Raw genomic sequence first — 21256 nt, forward strand, 5'->3', positions numbered from 1 at the left:
TTAAATATTTTTTATACTAACATAAACAAAAACGTTTAAAAAAAAAAAAAAATATATCAAAATGATATTTTTTTTTATATAATAAACTTTAATTTTTAAATAATAAAACATATTCAATGTTTCTAATAAAAAATCAAAATAATAATATGAAAAATAAATACAATTATTACTTGTGAATTTTTACATTATTTTTTTTTTCATTTTATTGTTTTTTTTTTTATTTATTTTTAATACTTTTTATGCTTATTCCCAAATTATGTAACAAAAAAAAAAAAAAAAAAAATATTAAAGTAAAAAACCTGCTGAATACGAATACATGAGTTTAATGCAAAAAAAATCGTATGAAAAGTCTTTTATTTCAAAAAATGGATGTTCTCAGAAGAAAGACTTAATTTTTACGTAAAATTAGTTGTGGAAAGATTTTAAATTTTCTTTTTTTTTTTTTTCTTATATTCTTTATATTTTTATATCTGAAGAGAATCAACGTTGATAACGATTCAAAGAATTCCAGTTTGAGAAAAAAAAATTAAAAAAAAATATATATATATATATATCCTATAGAATTTATATAAAAATATTAGGAATAATTAATTGTAATTTAAATTATTTTAAAAAAAATTAAAAAAAAATTAAAAAAAAAACTCTTTTTGCTTAGTTTTGAAGAAATAAAAATTAAAAAAATATAAAAAAAAATATATATATATATAATATATTTGGAAATTATAATATTTACATTATATAATTTTATTGTAAATAATAAATGTACATGTTAGATAATATTTTTAAAAAGTATTAATTTTTTTAAAAGAAATACTAAAATTTTTCATTATAAAATAATTGTAACAATTGATTATTGTTATAAAAATTAAAAGATAAGAAAATAAGAAAAACAAAAAAAGAAAAGAAATTATTTTAAAAATTAAAATAAGAAAAAATGAGCTCTATTAATAATGATAATAAAATGGATACTGAAACAAGTAAATTAGAAGGTGAAGAGAACAAGAGTAGTAATCGTTGGGCAGATATGTGCGAAGATTGTGATGCCCCTTTAGGTATTAACATATATATATATTTATATTTGCTCTTATTTTAAATTATTTTAATGTTTTTTTCTTTAAATATTTAAATATATGTATAACATTCCTTTTTTTTTTTCTTTTTCTTTTTAGTTGATACATATAATGATAAAAATGATATGAAAGAGAAAACGGTTGAGGGTAATATTAATAACAGTAACAATAATACTAATAGTAATATTAAGCAGAACTATTTTATGCCTACAAAAAATGGTATTATTTATTTTAATTAAAAATGATTCTCATTACACTTACAATTTAAATTATCATTAGTTTTTTGTTATTATATTTAATATACATATTTATGTAACCTTTTTATTTTTTATTATTTATGTTGTATTTATTAGAATAGATATTATTATTATGATTTTTAAAAATGATACAACCTTCCTTTGTTTCTCTTTATATATATTATATTAGCTATCATATATTATATATTTAAATATCATCATTTTTTTAAAAAAAATATTTATTAATTCATTATTATTTTAGTAAATTTATAATTTTATATATAAGGTTCTTTTATAATTTTTATTTTTTTCCCTTTTTTTTTATAATTTTCATCGTAATATTTAATTTATTTTTGTATTTAAATGGAAATATATTTTTTGCTTTTTTTATATATTAGATATTTTGCATTTTTAAATGTATCTATATGCTTATTTTTGTATCGTATTTTTTTTAGATGTTAATAATTATAGTATCTGCTACGAAATATATATTCGCAATTTGCACATTGATATAACAAAGGAGGAAATTTATAAAATGTTTGAAGGTTATCGTATAAAGAGAATTAATATATTGAACAAAAAAGGTAAAACTGCAGCAGCGTATGTAGAATTCGATAACCCAGAAGATATGAGCAGATCATTAGAATTAAATGGAAAAATGATTTATTCAGGAAATAATTCATATGAACATGGTACTATATCAGTAATAATCAACAAAGATAAAATGAAAAATTTTCATATGAATCAGAAACAAAATAAATTTAAAAAAATAGTTAGCAGAAATAATAATTTTTCAAATGTTCGACCAGGAAATAATAATATGAATAATATTACGAATACTTATAATAATAACAGTAGCAATAATAACAATAATAGTAATAATAACATTAATAATATGTTTAATATGAATAATGTTTATTACAATGATAATAATAAAAATATTAAAATGGATATAAAAAATAATGCTATGAATAACATGAATCAAAATTATAATTATAATATGAAAATGAATTATGTAAATAATCAACAGGGTGGTAATATGCATATGAATCAACAAAATAATAATCCTCATGTTTTAAATGATAAGATGAATTCTAATTCAAATTTCAATTTTAAAAATGTTAATTTTCAAAATAATAATAATCATATAAATAAAAATCCTATTTCTGAGAATACTGTTGCAAATTCTTCTACAACGGCAAATGGAGCAGAACAAAGGAAAAAATTAATTTTGAAAAAAAGAACTGTACCATTAGATCAAAAAAGTTATGTTATTAATCCTAGTATTTTTGGTGAAGCGAAACCAGTTGATACTGACCCAGATAAAATATTAAATGAAAGTTTAGCTAAGGAAAAGGAAAAAGAAAACAGTTCAGAAGAAAATGAAAAAAAAGTAGAACAAGAAGAAAATGAAAAAAAAAATCAGGAAGTCAATGAAAAACAAAAAAAAATGAGTAACATGAACGATTTCAACAAAGATAACAAAAATCTAAATGGTGTTAATAAAAATGTATTTAGTTATAAAAAGGGTCTAAACACAAGTAGAAGCTTTAATTATAATAATTACCAAAATAATGTTAAGAATAATTCTACTAAAAAAATTTTTATGATGAATAAAAATAACTCTAATATTAATATCAAAAAGAACCTTAACAGTGCAGATAATAATACACCTACAAATAAAAACGTAAACAATATTAGCAATAATAATCCAAATAATAATGTGAGTGATATAAGTGCGAATAAGATGAATATTAATAAAAATTTTAAAAACACCGATAATAATATGAATGCAAATTACAATAACGTAAAAAATGCTAACACAGAAGTAAATAAAAAAAATATAAATTTAACTGTTATTCATAATCATATATACGAAAATAAATTATATAGTGCAAATGCAGAGAATGAAACTGATAAGACTCAAGATATAAAGAATACTAGTTGCACCAACATCCATAATAATGATTGTAATGACGGCTGTGGAAACTTTCGAAATAATAATGAAAAAATAGAAAAAAGGAATCTTGAACATCTTTCAGGTAAACAAAAAGATTCTAGTATAATCAAGAAAGACGACAAAGCAAATATCAAGAATATTATAATGAAAAATATCAAACGCGAAGATGGAAATAATTGCAGTAATAATAAGAATATAGTATCTAGTAATAATACCTATAATAATGATCAGAATTATTGCAGTAATAATGAAGTTACCTCTAATATGAGAAGTACAAAGAGCAATGTAGAACCAAATATGGATAATGAAATGAAAAAAGAAAATATAAACTCTAAAGAAAAAAACGAAAATAATTTAAGAAAAAATGAAATATATGATAAGATCAATAGGAATATAAACTCAAGAAATGAAAGTTATAATAATAATTCTTATAATTACAATATCGAAAATTTATATGACAATTCCTTAAAATATGTAAAAAATGCTAATAATTCAAACAAAGCAAAAAAAGTTACACCTATTAAAACAGTTAAAGTAATAGCAACAGAAAAAAAAAATGAAGATGAAAATAGTTCTGAAGAAAATAAAGAAAAAACAAATAAAGATGATAATAACAATGATGATACTGAAGATAATAATGAAAAGAATGCAAAAGAAGAAAAAAATTTAGATGAAAAAAAATTTGAGAATAATAATGAATCAGAGAGAAGTAATGATAACTATACATATGAAACAGAAAGCTCAGAAAATAAAGATATAACGAGCACCAATTTAAAATCAACTTTATTGCATGTAAAAACTAAAAAAAAAATAAAAAAGAAAAACGTAGATGAAAATGAACAAACAGGAAATAATACAAATGATAATAATGCGGATAACCAAACTTCACAAAATGGAAATGCACAAATAACAAATAAAAGTCAAAAGATAGACATTTTAGTTAAACCTAATTTAAAGAAGGGAGAAAATATATGGGAAGCAAGAACTCATTTGTTAGTAGAACAGAAAGAAAGTAGTGAAAAAAATGAAAAAGGTTCTCATTATAGTTCTAGAAGAAGTCGTTCTCATTCAAATAAAGTAAGTAGAGGAAGTAGTCGTAGAAGAGACAGCAGTAGGAGAAGAGATGAAAGCAGAAGAAGAGACAGATATAGTAGACGATATGATAGAAGATCTGATAGAAAAGACGATAGTAGAAGAGATGAAAGAAGAGATGAAAGCAGAAGAGAAAGTAGCAGAAGAGATAATAATAGGAGAGATGAAAGTAGACGAAATGACAGAAGAGATGACAGCAGAAGAGATGAAAGTAGAAGAGATGATAGAAAAGATGAAAGAAAAGATGGCAGTATAAAAAAAGACGATTATAAAAGAAGAGAAGATTCAAAGAGAGAAGAAAAGGGAAGTTCTTATGAGTACAGAAAACATAGAAATTATGAGAAACATAATAGTAGTAGAAGTAATTACGATAGAAAAAGAAATAGTAGATATAGCATATTAGAAAAAAAAAATTATGACAATAAAAGTTACATTTCAGATGAAAAAAGAAAGCATAAAGACTCCTATGATAAAAATAATTACAAAGATTCATACGATAAAAGCTATAGAAATTCCCATGATAGGTTAAGTTATAAAGACAATTATGAAAAAAACAATAAGGATAATTATAAAGATAGTTATGATAGAAATAATTATATGGATTACGACAAAATGGATAATAAATATTTTTCAAATAATTACAGTTCCATGAGGCATAAAAGCTATAAGCATCATAATTCTCATTCTAAAATGAATAATTATAATTATTCCAATAATTATAAACCATCCAATTATTATAAATATTCATCTAAAGGTAATTATTCTAAAGATGTTAAAAATTCATCAAAACAAAATGATAAGGAAAAAACAGAAACAAAATCAGAAATTCAAGCAATTCCTAAAAAAGCTATAGTTACGGCTGTTAAAACTAATAACGTATCTATTAAAAAGAATAGATATGAATGTTTAGGAGAAGGGGATGAAAGTGATAAGTAAAAAAAAAAAATAAAATAAAATTATAATAAATAAAATGTATATATGTATATTGTAATAATAAAATTGTCATTTTAGTAATATAACAATTAAATAGTTCTAAACATACAATGAAAATGACAAACAAAATAGAATTAATGATGAATAATCAATCAAAATTAAAAATAATTTAGTTAAAAGGGCCTTCTCTTATTATTACTATTAAAAAAAAAAATTAAAATGTATACATTATTGTACACTTAGATTATAATTCAAAGATATATGTCATAAACACATATGTAATTATATATATTTATAAATATTTATGCACAAGAAAAATATTTGTGAATGATATGTCTTATTTATAGGCTCCATTTTTTTTTTTTTATTTGTTAATAAACAAAAAAAAAAAAAAAAGAAATTGGTATATTATTATTTTTATTTTTTATTTTATTTTATTCTATTGTTGTATGTAATGTTATAAATCTGAATTAATGTAAAACTATACTTCTACATTTATTATATATATTTTTACAGTTAACATGATTTTATCATTTTTACTTATACATCATTACCATTAAACATAAATAAATGTATACATACATTTATGTATATATATATATATATATATATGTGTTTATTCATATGAGTATATATTTATTTTTAATAGTAAAAAATGTAACTATAAAAAAAAATAAAAATTTAGCCTGCTTTAAAAATGTTTGAATATATTATTTCAATATATTATACATAAACTTTTTATTTTTAGTTATATATATAATTTATGAATTTATATTTTATTATATTGTGTATGTTAACATTTTTTAAATTATTTAAGTGGTTATTGTGTAATAGCAATTAAATGGTCTTTTTTTTTTAATTCATGTTTATAATTAAAGGAAATTTATTTACTTAATTTATGCATATATATATAGTTGTCAGTAAAAAAAGAAAAAAAAAAAAATTAAAACAAGCACAATATTATAAAATATCAGTGTAAAATTTAACCTTTTTTAATATTTCTAAAAAGAATTATAAAAAAATATGTAAAACATATGAAATATTTAATTTCATGAACAAAAAGACTTTTTCATATTGCTTTTCATAAATTTAACGTAAATATTTTTAATATAAGTAGTTTTCAATAGTAAAAATATAAAATTATATATTTCAATATATCAAATTAAGCGTAAACAAGTTTATAAAAAAAAAAAAATAAATGAAATATTGAATAGTTTTAAGAGACTAAAAATATAGAAGACTATAAAAAGCATTATGCATTTACTGAAAAGTGTATTATGATTATATAGCATTTTGATATAGTTCATTTAAAATTTTTTCAGTTTCTCATTAATATTTATATTTTGTTTTTAATATATATATTTGTTTTATTTTTCATTCTATTTTTTTTTAATATAACAAAAAATAAGATTGCAAAGCATTTAAAAATAAAAATATGTTGTAATTTTTATTTAACAAATGAATATGTATAAACCCAATAAAATTTAATTAAACAAAAATTCTTCATCTTAAGATTTATTTAAAATAAGAGAATATACAATAGAAGTATATATCAAAATATGGCTTAATAGAAATTAATAAAAAGATTTTTAAAGAAAAATAAATTTGTAACCTATAATTATTTTGGTAATATGCGCATATAAACTTGTATATATTTATTCTTGCAATTCAATCTTATGTTATCCTAAATATTTAACAATAGAGACTAATAATATGCCAATAAAATTTATTAAAATTCAATTTTAAGCATTTTTTTTAAGCGCATAAACTTTAACAAACTATATGAAAAGTATTTACACACTAAATATTTTTTTTTTTTCTTGTGAAATAATGTGTACATTTAAATTTTTTTTATTCAATTTTATATTAACTTAAAAATTTAGTGCTTATATGGTGATATATATTATTAAATAAAAATTTTAATAATATTATTGTCAAGAAGTTTTTAATAGAAAATAGAAAAAAGTTTTACTTCAAAAAAAAATTTTTTTTTTTACCATACATGTAAAATTAAAATTTATATTATGTTTTATAATATATACGTATTTTTTTTTCTTAAATTTTTATATTTATATTTGTGTTTTTGTTTTTTTTTTTTTGTTTTTTTTTTCAAATTAAAATACCTTAATAGTATATCTTAAAGAAAAAAAAAAAAAATTAATCTATGTTTAGATACAATATGTATTTTTTAAGTTTGAAAAGAATATTTATGTAAATCAAAAAAGAGAAAAAAATTGTATATGATTTTTAAGGTCATATAAAATTTATTTTTTTTTTTTTTATATCCAATTTTTTAATTTTATTACAACAATTATGAATACATATAAAGATTTTAATAATGCAATAGATCAAAAAAAATTATTGGACGAATGTATATTTGTAGTTAAAGAACAAAGTTTTTATATGAAACAATCATTGGTAAGAAATAAAGAGAAAAAAGGAAATAATAAAAAAAAAAAAAATAAATAAATAAATAATTATATAAAAACGTAAAACAAAATTATTCCAATCATATGAATTCTTTTAATAATACCTCTTTAATTTATAACTATTAATAAGCTTTAAATTTTTTAAAAAAAAATTTTTTTAAATTGAAAACTTTATTTTTTTATTTTATTTTTTTATTTTTTTTTTATTATATATAAATAGGAAAATGGATCACTAAGGGATACATTAAAATATGCTTCAAATATGCTGTGTGAACTGAGAACTTCTTTGTTATCCCCTAAACATTATTATGAATTATATATGATAATATTTAATGAGTTGCAGCATTTAGATAACTTTATAAGTGATAAAAAGAAACATAAAAAAAAATTTATTGATATATATGAAAGTGTTCAACATGCCGGGAATATTATTCCACGTTTATATTTATTAATAATTGTTGGTAGAAATTATATAAAGAATAAAGATATTAAAGCAAAATACATATTAAAAGACATGACTGAACTATGCAAAGGTATTCAACACCCATTAAGAGGTCTATTTTTGAGATATTTTTTAATACAAATGTGTAAAGATAGAATACCAGATACAGGGAGCGAATATGAAGAAGCAGGTGGGGGGAATATTGATGATGCTTTTGAATTTTTATTAACAAATTTTTATGAAAGCTTAAAACTATGGAGTCGTATGAATGATCAAACTATAAAGATACCAACTTTACAAGATGATAAAGTAGTTAATAATAGAATAAAAGTTTTAAAAGAAAAAATGGACGTAAAAATGTTGGTTGGTTCTATTTTAGTAAGAATGTCACAGTTAGAAGGTATGACAACACAATACTATATTGAAAAATGTTTACCAAAATTACTATTGTATTTATCTAATATAAATGATTCTTTAATACAACAATATATTTTTGAATCAATTGTTCAAGTATTTAGTGATGAATGTCATATATATAGTTTAGAAACTTTATTAAATGCTGTTTTAAAAATAAATAGCTCTTTGGATTTTAAAAGCATACTTATAACATTATTAAAAAGATTAAGATCCTTTATTGAATCAAATAAATACGAATTACCAAAAAATATTGATATTTTTAATTTATTTTATGATAATCTAGTTTTATATGTAAATAAGACTTTGGAAACTTGCACAAAAACTAAGTTCAACTCAATCTATGAAAATTCCAAAAAATGCAAATTAAACAATGGGAATATGGAAAATTTGAAAAACTCTGATAATAATGATATTGTACAAAATAACAATGATTCTAATAATATAAATGATAATTTTAACAATTTAAATAGTGATTTAAATAATATCATAAATAATAACAATAATGAAATAAAATATAATACAAATGATGATGTTGGTATTATAAATAGTGAAGAGTATGTACAGAATATAGTAAAAATGCTACAAGTTATTTATGAATTCATATTTTTGTGTATTCGTATTTACGACAATATAAGCATTAGTAAATTATTTGTATTGCCATATACAATTGTTTCAAATGTAAGTTTAGACAATGATTTAATATGCGAACAAGTAATTAGTATTATTGTACTTCCTTTTAGTTATTTAGGTTTAAGTGCTTTAAATAGTAAAGATATGCAAAAATTATTAAGTAGTGTTAATGAAAGACATAAAAAAAAGTTAAGCTTAGATATAATAGATGCCATAATAGAATGCAAAAATAAATCTATAGTATATGAAGATGTAGAAGAAATCCTAAAATATATCTCTTACATATTTCATGAGAAAGAAAAAAAAGATGATGTATTTAATTTAGAAAACAGTTCAACATATACATCTGAGAAATTATGTAAATTTTTTCATATCATAACTAATACTAACAATATTGAACAAAAGTATAATATATATATGCTATTTTATAAATATATTGCAGATAGTAGTTATCTTATCCATTTATTACCAACAATAATTTTCAGTATGTTGAATTTAGTTACAACAATAACAAATTTAGTAACTAATCAATCAGAAAAAAAGGAAGATAATTATGATGATTTAGTTGAAGACAAAAACGATAAAATTTCTAATCATTTCAGTATAGATAGCCAAAATGATATCCTGGATGAAAAAAGAGTAAATCAATATAACATGTATGTTAAAAATATTTTTAAATTTATTCATACCAACCTTTTGTCGGTATCTAGTAAAATTCCTCTTTTAGCTTTCAAATTATTTTTATATAGTGCTGTTGTAGTAAATAATTATAATAATTTCTTACAAGCATATCAGTATATATCTTTTGACAACTTAGAAGCAATTTGTTATGAATTTATTACTCAGCCTTTAATAATATATGAAGAAGATATAAATATATCATCACAACAATTCGATTGCATTATATGGGCTGTTGGAATAATGTGCTCACATATTACATTGCTTGAAAATGAAAATTATGAAAATATTGCATTAAAACTGACACAACATGCAAGCAAATTATTAAAAAAAAAAGATCAGTGTATTGGGGTTTTACAATGTTCTCATTTATATTGGGAAAATAAAAAATATAGAAATAGTAGTAAAGTTTTTGACTGCTTACAAAAAAGTATAAAAAATGCTGATATAGCTATGCAATCAAATAGTGATAATATATTTCTTTTTGTATATATGCTACAGAAATATGTGTATTATTATGAAGCAGAAAATATTGAAATTACAGAAGACAGTTTGCATTACTTAATTAGCGTGTGCCATGATTATTATAATCAAACAAACAGTGATAACATATTTAAACAGGAATATAAGCAAATTGTTAAGTATATATATGAAAAAAAAAAGAATTCGAATTTATTTCATAAAATAAATGTAGATACATCGATTTTATTATGAAAATAAAGTAAAAATATATATATATATATATATTAATATGTAAATATAATTTAATAAAAACAAATTCAAACATATGAATCCAAAATGGTTATATATAATAAGAAATAGAATAAATAACTAAGAACTCATTATGTAACAAATGTTTCAAGTAAATATAATATTTACATAGAAAATTCAATAAATATATATATACATATATTTATGTATATGTATTTCCTAATTAATAGTATCTATAAAAACTATATTTTGAAAATATTAAATAATTAATTTAAAATGAGAATTTAGAAAGTTTTTTTTTCTTTTTTTTTTGTTGTTGTACTAAAAATTTATGATTCATGATTAAAAACTAAAAATATTAACATTATTTTTATATACTTTTTTTTTTTCTATTTTATATTAATTTCATTATCATCATATATGAATTTTATTTATATTTCTTTTTTCTTTATAAATTTTGATGCATTTTTAACAATTATTATTTAAAGATAGAGATTTTTTAAAAACAAAAAATTTTAAAATGATTAAAATTAATATTTTATTTTTTAGATCTTTTTTGTTGTTTATTCCTATTTCTAATATCTTTTTTTATATTATCTAATTTATTAATGTCTACAAAATATTTTTTTTTACTTTCATCATCCAATTCCCTACACACTTTTATGCCCATACTGTTACATGTTCCTTAATGAAAAAAAATGATAAATTCAAATTATATTAAAAATAAAAATTCATAATGTATGCAACTTTAAATTATTTATTTTCTTTATTATTCATACCAATAATATATTTGCATATACTTTTTAATGATAAATTTATCAGCGGGGGATCCATACGTTTACATTTTGCAATATGAAAAACCTACTTATTTAAAAATTAATGAAATAAATTATAATATTATATTTGAAGTTTAACTGAAAATGAGTAAATGAAAAAAAAAAAAAAAAATATTTTAAAAAGATGTTTAAAATATAAGGCATAAAATTTTAATTAAATAATGAAGTTAAATATATGAAATAATCAAATAACTATATAGAAATAAAAATTACTTCAGCTAGAGTAATAGAACCAACAGTATGATGCTTTGGTGTTGAACTGAACATGGGAACTCTAGCACATCTTCTTATGAACCAAACAACAGTGGGTGTTCTTAAGTAAAATCTGTATGTTCTAAAATATTTTAAAAAAAAAAAATTGAAAAAAGATAAATTATCTTTTCAGTTACTTCTAAATTGAATAAATTATATAATTTTCTTAAAAAAAAATTGACGAAATTTAGTGTTGCCAACAATTTTTTTTTTTTATTTTATATTAAGATATTAAATATTATAATGTAAAATTGAGGGATATTTTGTAGTTATTAAACCTATCATTTAAAGGCTCCAATGTAACTTGAATTGGAACATTCTTTGATATATTTTTTGTTCTCTCATTGAATTCTTTAAAAAACGTCATCATATTTATACCTATTATTTTTCATATTATAAAGAATGAAATATATCAAAATTTTTTTTTTTTTTTATTATAATATGTATTTATAGTAAACTTATTAAGCATATATTTGTTATTATGTAAAAATATATGTATACTTTTGCTAATATGTATTAACCTAAAGGTCCAAGCGTTTGGCCAATACTTGGACTTGGTTTTGCAGAACCAGCTAAAACAACTAAATTAAATCTTCCTATTCTAGACATTTTTTTCCTAAATTTAAAAAAAAAAAAACCAATAATAATAATAATAATATATATATTATTTGTATAATTTAATTTACATTAATATACAGCTCTTAATATTTCAATATTTTTTATTGTATACTTAAGAATTTACCAATTAAATCTTTTTTATTTTATCTTATTTTTCAACATTTCTATATTATATTTAAATGAAGTTTAATTCCTTCGAAGTTGTCAAAATTCTCTTTTTCTTTAATTTTTAAATATATGTAATTAACTGTATGCATAATTTAATATATATATATTTTCAAATAATGTTATAATTTATCCATATATATATATTTTATAATTAAGTTTTTATTCTTTTTTTTAATTTACAATTCCTTTATCATTACATCTATATAAAATTTTCATTATTGTATTACAAAGTTTTTTCTTTTTTTTATTTTAATATATTTTTTCTTTTTTTTATAATTTTTCGTGTTTGAATATTTTAAAAATAGTATATTATTCGAATCTCTTATTTATTTACTTATTTTATTTTATTTTTTTTTAAATTTATAGTAAATTTTATTTATAAACATATTTTAAATAAAAGAGAGAATTTTTAAACTATAATTTTTTAATTACAAGACTTTGAAAGAATAAAATTTTTTATCGTTTCCATTATTTTGTGTGTAAAAGATGTTATTAAAAAGAAAAAATATACATTTTGATAATTTTAAATACATTTTTGTATGTATTTTAAAATTAAAGTGCGATTTTTTTTTTTTTTTTTTTCTTTTTTTTTCTTTTTTTTATTAATATATATAATATGAATTTTAACTTATATCTCTTAAATTTTATAATTTTTGAGTAGTTGCATTTACAAACACAAATCTATACTTGTCTGCATTTATATTTTTCTCTATTAAAAAGTTAAAAATATCTCAATTTTTTTTTTTTTATTTTATTTATATTTTATTTTATTTATTTTTTTTAATTTTCCAGTTAACAGTTGTTTAACTTTTTGTTTTTCTTATTTTTTCATTTTCCATAATTTTTTTTTTTTTTGTTTTCTAAAATATATAATTATGTGAATTTACATAAAATAAAAATTAAATTATTAGTCACATCTTTATTTACATTTTAATTATATATAACCATATAGTACATGCACAGATAGATGGATAATCAAACAATTATAATTGACAACGGTTCAGGTGAATATAAATAATAACCAAATTGAAACGATATGTTCATATAATCAAAAAAGAAAAAGAAAAAAAAAAAGAGTAAAATATACCTTAATGTTTATAGAAAAATTTAATTATTTTTTCTTTTTTTTTTAAAATTTGATATAGGTTATATAAAAGCTGGATTAAATGTTTATGAAGAACCTTCTATAATATTTCCAACAATAGTTGGGAATTTCCGACACAATGAAAATTCCGAAACATTTGTTGGAGACGATGCAATTTATCATGAATCAGAATTGTCTATTTATCGTCCAATTGATCATGGGCATATTAGTAATTGGGATATGGCACAAACAATTTGGGATTATACATTAAGTTGTGTTGACAAAAATAAAAACGCAAAAGACATTTTATTAACAGAGCCTCCTTTATGCTCCACTTCTCATAGAACAAAAATGGGAGAAATTTTTTTTGAGTATTTTGATTTTTTAAATTTGAACATTTCTGTGTCAGGTTTAATGTCTATATATGCCGCGGGGGTAACAACTGGTTTAGTTTTAGATATAGGAGAAGGTGTTACTCAGTGCTTACCAATATTTGATGGATATATCGAAAAAAATTCAGTTATACGTTCAGATTTTGGTGGAGAAGAATTAAGTATGTTTTTACAAAAATTAATATGTGATATTGGATATAGCATGACAACAAGAAAAAATTTTGAATATGTTAAATCAATTAAAGAAAATTTATGCTTTTGTTCATTAAATCCATCACAAGATCAACTAAGAGATGACTTATCAGTCACATATACTTTACCAGATGGTGATGTTTTAAGAGATGGTTATAATACCATTGAAATATCTCATGAACGTTTTTATGTTCCTGAAGCTTTGTTTAATCCTCAGTTGTGTCATAGAGATAGTTTAAGTATCGTTGATATTATTTGGAAATCTATTTTAGCATGCCCTATTGAAAATAGGAAAAGCTTATCTAATTGTATAGTACTTTCAGGTGGATCTACTTTATTTCCTAATTTAGTAGAAAGAATCGAAACAGAAGTAAAAAATAATTCTCCAGCAAATGCAAGATCTTCTGTAAAAGTAATTTTAAAAAAAAACAAGATAAGCAGTTTTAACACATTTCATATTGTACTATTTATGCTTTTCCACATATATATATATATATGGATATTGTTTGTTTAAAAAAAAAAAAGAAAAATATATATTTTTAAATATATTTAATATAAATATATATTTTTATTTTTTTATAAAATAAGGTTTATGCACATGAAAAAAGAGCTGTTATGGCTTGGTGCGGTTCAAGAATATTTTCGCAACCAGAATTAAGAGAAGCTCAACAGGGTTTATGGATTTCTAAAGATGAATATAATGAAATAGGAGATAACATATTTTTAATAAAGGTAAGAAACAAAAAAAAATAAAATAAAATAAAAATGCAAACTTAAAATAATTAAATATGTCATCATATACTATTCATGTGGTATATATATTAAATATTATTTATATATCTAATACACATTTCTTGTATCATTTTAACATAATATCTCTATTTTTTGAATTGTTATATATATGTTAAAACCTATTATTTATTATAATTTCTTTATATATATATATATTTTATACTATTTTTAAAAAATTTATATAAATATTTTTCCAAGAACTTTTTTATGTCTTTTCAACATATTATATGTCTTTAATTTCTTTGATTTTTTCGTGATATTTCACTTTTCATGTTTATATCTATTATAATTTTTTTTTTTTTTTTCAACTATAGGCAACTCTAAAACTTACCTAACCCAGAACTTTATCCTATATTATTTTGTTATTTTTTATGGATATATGCTTCTATTTTTTAGTATATTTTTTATCTTTTTTTTTAATTTTTTCTTGCTATAAAAAAAAATTATGATGCATTATTTATTAGCACATATTTAAACAAATAGAAATTCAATTTCTTAATTTTTTTTTAATAATTTGTAACTTGTTCTTTTATTATATTTTCTATTTTTAAATTATAAATTCCTCTTTGAGCTTTTGTTGATACTAAATGATGCAAATTCTTTGCAACTTTGTGCATTTTCGTATCTTTTAATTTATTTTCATACAGCTGTTTAAAAGTAAAAAAATTTTTTATTTTTTGAGAACAAACATAATTTTTTCATTGTTTTACATAAAATATGAATAAAAAGTAATGAATATATATATCTATATAAGATAAACATAGCAAAATATAAAAAAACGTTAATCATACTAATTGATTCTTTCTTTTTTCTTCAAGTTCTAAAAGCATTTTGCTTTTTTGTTCATTAACCTATAAGTATTAACACAATAATAAAAAAGATGCTTATTTCATACTTTTATTATATTTTTTTTTTTTTTTTTGAATTTCATACATAATTATTAATTTCAATAATTTGTCTTTTTCTCTTAAAAAAATCGTGAATATATTTTCTTGAATAAAAACCACGAAAACTATACTTATTCATATAGAAAAATATTACTGTTATATATAATTGTGAATTTATAATAAATATATGTTTTTTTTTTTTTTTTTTTTTCTTATTTATTATTTTGTGTATTTTACGTTTTTTGTATTTTTATAGCATTGTCTGACATATGCAAAATTATTTGCTGCTCTAATTTTTGTTTCTTCAGTTTTTTTAATAAATATTTACAACTGCATAGCTCTATTTTATTCTTAATATATTTTAAAAAATATCTAATATAAAAGTAAACGAATGTATATTCATTGCATAAAACACATAATATAATTTCTTTAAAATTTTTCCTAATTCAAAAAAAAGAAATTGTTTACTTATAAATTAAATATATTCTTCTTTCTTTATAACCTCTATAATATTTTTGTATAACTATAGCAGCTAACTTTTCTTTTTTCTCATTTTCTTTTTTTTCTCTATTAAAAATTAATACATTTCATTAATTTTAAAAAGGAAAATATGATATAATTTTTTCATTATAACCTTAAAAGCCTTTTGTACTCATAAGATAAATTCATATATTTTAATAATTTTATAAAATCCATTGTATTTTATTTCGTACATCTCTTCAAAATATATTAAATTATGAGCATTTAAAAAGAAAAAAAAAAATTAAAAAACTATTTCAAATTTTCTTTACAAAGTAAAAATAAATATAAATATATGTGAATCAAATACAGTTAAATGGAAATAAAAATAAAAATTAGACATATATATATATATATATAGAGGAAGTCACTTATAAAAAAAAAGAGTAAAATATATAATATTTTTGATATTTTTTAATTAAAATTAATACAATTATCACTTATAAAAATAAATAAATATATAAATATAAATATATATATATATATATATTTATGTATTTGTCTTAAAATTGCATCACAAATATTTTCTGTTAGAAAATCAAAAATATAAATATATACAAATATGCAAAAACATATAATTCAATTTACAAAAAAAAAAAAAAAAAAATTAAAATAAAATAAAATAATAAAGTAATGATAAAATAAATAATGTTAGAAGAAACAATTATGTTTGATGTATTTAATAAATCTTATACATAGCTTTATTTACCATTTTTACTAAATTAAACATATATGATACAAAATAATTTTGTTTCTTTATTCATTTATCCATCTATTTTTTTTTTCTTTTTATTTAAAATTTGAGATACTAAAGATGATTTTAAAGCTAATTCACTTAAGCGTTTTTGACTTTGCCTAGATAAAACAGAATTTTTAAATGAAGTGGAAGACATGCGAGAACTATAATTTTTATTTATTAAGAAGTTAATATTTTTTTTTTTTAAAATTTCTTTATTGTATTTTATATTTTTTAAGCTATTCTGTAATTTTTCTGCAATAATCTCTCTTTTATTTATTTTTTGTAAATTAAATTCATTTTTTATATAGACATTCCCTTCATCTTCTTCATTCTCTTTTTGCTTACTGCGATAGCTATTTGATTCATCACAAAACTCGTTTTTTTCGTTTTCGTTTTCATTTTCATTTTCTATTAATTTTGGTGTATTGATAATATTTCCCCATGTTATAATCGGACTTTTATCAATTCCCTTTCCAGCTTGTATTAAAGGAGTTTTTACATATTCATATTGATTATTTCTTGTTAATAAATTAAATTTTCCTTGTTCTATCATTTTATCTTCTTTATTTTCTTTTTCTTTTTTTAATAATTTTAGCTCTTTTATTTCTCCACTTTGATTTATTTGCTTTTCAATATCTTCATTATATTCTTGAGAAAATCTTGTATTGCTACAACATATTTTTAATTTGCTTTTTTTTATATTATCAATATTACTAACTTTGAAACTTGAAGAAAACATCATAGAATATAATTCATTTTCAGACTTATTTGTATTCAATATATGACAATTTACTCCTTTTTTTGTATAATCCTCAATTTTTTCCATTAACAAATTATGTTGACTTCTTTTAGATATAGAATAAAGATTTTTTTCCATACATTTATTTTTCATTTTCTTAAGTAAATATTCAAAAGATTTATTATCCTCTGATGTGTATTTTTTTTGAAAATCTCTTAAATTCATATTCAGATTAATTCTGTGTTTTTTTCCATTAGGTAATATAACTAATTTGTAATTTTCATTTTCATTTGTAAAATCATTTTTATCTGAATATAATAGTAATGAATTATTATTGTTATTACACTGGTTCAAAATATCATAACTAGTTATATTTTCTTTTTCTTCAAAATTTGTTTTCAAGTCTTTAACATTATCAGAAGAATAATTTAAATCGCCATTATAATTTTCATCTATTATCATTAGGTTTTCATTATTATCTTGGGTTCTTGAAATTAATTCATTCTTCAATTTTTTAATATCAGGATAATACTTTTTTTCTATTAAATGTTCTAAAATACTTAAATAATCTTCTTCAAGTAAAACTATATGATTATTTTTTGTACAAAGATAATTTGCGTCATATTCAACTATATCATTATTTTCAAATAAAACTATTTTTTCATTCTCATTTTCTCTTTTTTTTTTTTTCTTTTTTATCTTTTTTAATTTGTTTTCGTCCTTTAACAAAATTTTATTTTCATTTAAACTTTTTTCTTCACTATAATTTTCATCTTCTTGTAAATAAATACACGATGTATTATTCATTATTTCTTTATATATTTTAATATCTTATACATTCATGCTAATATATATATATATTTTTACTTAAAGAGTTACATATTAATTATAATATATATACTTAAATTTATATTTAAAATTTCTGAATTGTAACTGTTATTTTACTAATTCTTTAATAAAATTTTTTTTTTTTTTAATTTTTTGAAAAATAAAAACTTCTCTATTACATCAGTTTTTTATTTTTTCTCACCTCTTCATTATTTAATTTCATTAGTAAAAATTGTTTCAACACAATTCATTTAATTATTTAAAAATATATATATATATCTACTTAATTCATTTATCTTATATATAAACTTTCATAAAAAGTATATAACTTTTTTTGTAATTTAAATAAACCTTAATTAAAAAACACAAGAAAAAAAATAAAATAATTCATTATATACTTTTTTTTATCTTGATTAAAGTATTAATTCCAATTTATTATTTCTTCATTTTAATTTATAGATAAAATTTCATATTTTAACTTCCAAAAATATTTTTTTTTTTTTTCTCTCGCAAAAAAATTAGTGAATAAATCAAGAAGTGCTGTATAAATTCCTTTTAACTAATATTTTTAATTCATGTAGATTTTTATTATTTCCTCATTTTTTTTAAATTTCTTCTTTTAAATGTGAACAATTATAAGTACTTTTAAGTATTAAAATTTAAAAATTTTGCTTTAATAATACAAGAAAATTTTGAAATTAAAATATAAAATAAAAGTGTTGAAGATTTAATATTTGAAGAAAATGTTTTTTGATATCATTTCTTCAGTATTATTTTAAATACTATTTTCGTTATTTGTTTTTTTTTTTTTTGTGGAGAAGATTAAAAAAATGAAATGTAATGGAAAAGTAGGTTATTTTTTAAATCTGAAAAAAGAATATGGAGATAGAGCTGATATAATATTTAAAAAATTAGAAGAAAAAAATGTTCAGGGTGCATTTATAACAGATTTTATAAAAATTGATTTTATTAATATAACCAAAGTTTTATTATTTTTGATAAAAAATAATAAGGTAAGAACTTGTTTCGATGGCTTATATATTGACAAAAAATATAGTAATTTTTTTTTTCTTGAAAATGAAAAAGTTTTTAATGAAATAGACAAAAACGAGAAAAGCAAGAAAAATGACGAAATTGAAAAAGTTGATGAAAACATTTTAGTTAATAATGGAATAAATTTATGTGTAAGCAATTCTGAGGAAATACAAGATGATTTAAATAAGTCTAAATGTATAAAAGGAAATATGAAAAATAATTTAAATGAAAATACAAATGAATATCTAGAGAATAATTCAGAAAATGCCAAAAATTATTATAAAAAAATAATTATACAAAAATCAGAATTATTAAATATAAATGATATTATGAATTATGATGGAAGCATTGAAAATATCAATAAAATAATGTATTATTTAAATCCTTGCTCGGTTATATCAGCTTACTTCATGAATATAAAAAAAAATGAATGTGTGTTAGATATGTGTGCTTCTCCTGGTGGCAAGTCATTAGTTATAGCAAATAAATTATTTGGCTATGGCTCATCTCCATTAAATAGAATTAATAATATTAATATAAATGATAAAGATATTGAAATAAATTGTTGTTTAAATATGGTTAATTATTATAAAATGAATAGAGAAGGGTTATTAGTTATTAATGAATATAATAAAGTTCGATATGATAGATTAAAACAAGTATTAAATAAATACTTACCAAATGATTTAACTAATTCTAATAATATACATATAACTAATTATAATGGTTTAAATTTAAATTCTTTCATGAGATTTCCTAAATTTCATAAAATTTTGTTAGATGTTCCTTGCTCTTCTGATGGGTATTTATTAAAAAAAAATACTAATGATATAAAAAAGTGGTCTTTTAATATTATTAAAAATAATTCTAATGTCCAAATTAAATTATTGTATAACTCTTTTCATTTACTTCATTTAAATGGTTTTATAATTTATTCTACATGTGCATTATCACACTATGAAAATGATTATGTTATTGAAAAATTATTAAAAAAATTTGGAAATCAAGTTAAAATTATTGATTTCATTGAAGAAGAATTTCAAAGACAATATAAAAAAATTTTGTATAGTCTTCAAAGAAATAATAATATGAAAAATTATGTAACAGAAAATATTTCTGATAAAACAAATGATCTTAAATCTGAAAATATATATAACAGTAAAGAGGATAATGATAAAAATAATCTTAAAAGTAGTGTTTCTAATAATTGTAACTCTGATGATAGTAATTTTAATTATCAAAATTCTAATGATCACAATAATAGCACATTTTACAATAATAAATTTAATGAATTTAAAGAAAAAAGTAAATTTTTAAAATTTTTTGAGAAGACAAAATATGGTTATATTTCTTTACCTGATAAGTCCCCATTTGGTATTTTGTATATTTGTAAAATTCAAAAAATTTAAAATCACTACTAAAATAAACTTTTTATTTTTTTTTATTATTTATTATGTTTTTATTTAATAAATTTAGTTTTAAAATTTTACGGTAATATTAAAAAATGAATTATCATATATATATATATATATATATATATATATATATATATATATATATATATATATATATTTATA

General features: G+C 19.0%; 7 protein-coding genes across 7 annotated transcripts; 4 read left to right on the forward strand and 3 right to left on the reverse strand.

Moving 5' to 3' along the window:
- Positions 1 to 934: 934 nt before the first annotated feature.
- PRELSG_0907400 (asparagine-rich antigen, putative) lies at positions 935 to 5294 on the forward strand (the record flags this gene model as incomplete). The annotated part of the gene is made up of 2 exons (XM_028676496.1): positions 935 to 1052; positions 1762 to 5294. 2 exons carry the CDS (start codon positions 935 to 937, stop codon positions 5292 to 5294), a joined length of 3651 nt encoding a protein of 1216 aa, XP_028532979.1.
- A 2310-nt stretch (positions 5295 to 7604) lies between these two features.
- VPS35 (vacuolar protein sorting-associated protein 35, putative) lies at positions 7605 to 10601 on the forward strand (the record flags this gene model as incomplete). Its single annotated transcript, XM_028676497.1, has 2 exons — positions 7605 to 7709; positions 7941 to 10601. The coding sequence occupies 2 exons, from the start codon at positions 7605 to 7607 to the stop codon at positions 10599 to 10601; spliced, it is 2766 nt and encodes a 921-aa protein (XP_028532980.1).
- A 535-nt stretch (positions 10602 to 11136) lies between these two features.
- On the reverse strand, positions 11137 to 12295 carry PRELSG_0907600 (mitochondrial ribosomal protein L11 precursor, putative; the record flags this gene model as incomplete). The annotated part of the gene is made up of 5 exons (XM_028676498.1): positions 11137 to 11282; positions 11378 to 11459; positions 11648 to 11759; positions 11965 to 12064; positions 12208 to 12295. The coding sequence occupies 5 exons, from the start codon at positions 12293 to 12295 to the stop codon at positions 11137 to 11139; spliced, it is 528 nt and encodes a 175-aa protein (XP_028532981.1).
- Positions 12296 to 13439: 1144 nt separating this feature from the next.
- ALP1 (actin-like protein, putative) lies at positions 13440 to 15267 on the forward strand (the record flags this gene model as incomplete). Its single annotated transcript, XM_028676499.1, has 4 exons — positions 13440 to 13476; positions 13618 to 14552; positions 14729 to 14872; positions 15247 to 15267. 4 exons carry the CDS (start codon positions 13440 to 13442, stop codon positions 15265 to 15267), a joined length of 1137 nt encoding a protein of 378 aa, XP_028532982.1.
- Positions 15268 to 15317: 50 nt separating this feature from the next.
- PRELSG_0907800 (conserved Plasmodium protein, unknown function) lies at positions 15318 to 16515 on the reverse strand (the record flags this gene model as incomplete). Its single annotated transcript, XM_028676500.1, has 7 exons — positions 15318 to 15362; positions 15454 to 15579; positions 15724 to 15783; positions 15866 to 15944; positions 16057 to 16191; positions 16288 to 16386; positions 16454 to 16515. The coding sequence occupies 7 exons, from the start codon at positions 16513 to 16515 to the stop codon at positions 15318 to 15320; spliced, it is 606 nt and encodes a 201-aa protein (XP_028532983.1).
- A 587-nt stretch (positions 16516 to 17102) lies between these two features.
- Positions 17103 to 18623, reverse strand: PRELSG_0907900 (ES2 protein, putative; the record flags this gene model as incomplete). Its single annotated transcript, XM_028676502.1, has 1 exon — positions 17103 to 18623. The coding sequence occupies one exon, from the start codon at positions 18621 to 18623 to the stop codon at positions 17103 to 17105; it is 1521 nt and encodes a 506-aa protein (XP_028532984.1).
- An 851-nt stretch (positions 18624 to 19474) lies between these two features.
- Positions 19475 to 21088, forward strand: PRELSG_0908000 (tRNA m5C-methyltransferase, putative; the record flags this gene model as incomplete). Its single annotated transcript, XM_028676503.1, has 1 exon — positions 19475 to 21088. The coding sequence occupies one exon, from the start codon at positions 19475 to 19477 to the stop codon at positions 21086 to 21088; it is 1614 nt and encodes a 537-aa protein (XP_028532985.1).
- Positions 21089 to 21256: the final 168 nt, after the last annotated feature.

This window comes from Plasmodium relictum (genome assembly GCF_900005765.1).
Source record: "Plasmodium relictum strain SGS1 genome assembly, chromosome: 9".
Lineage (NCBI taxonomy): Eukaryota > Apicomplexa > Aconoidasida > Haemosporida > Plasmodiidae > Plasmodium > Plasmodium relictum.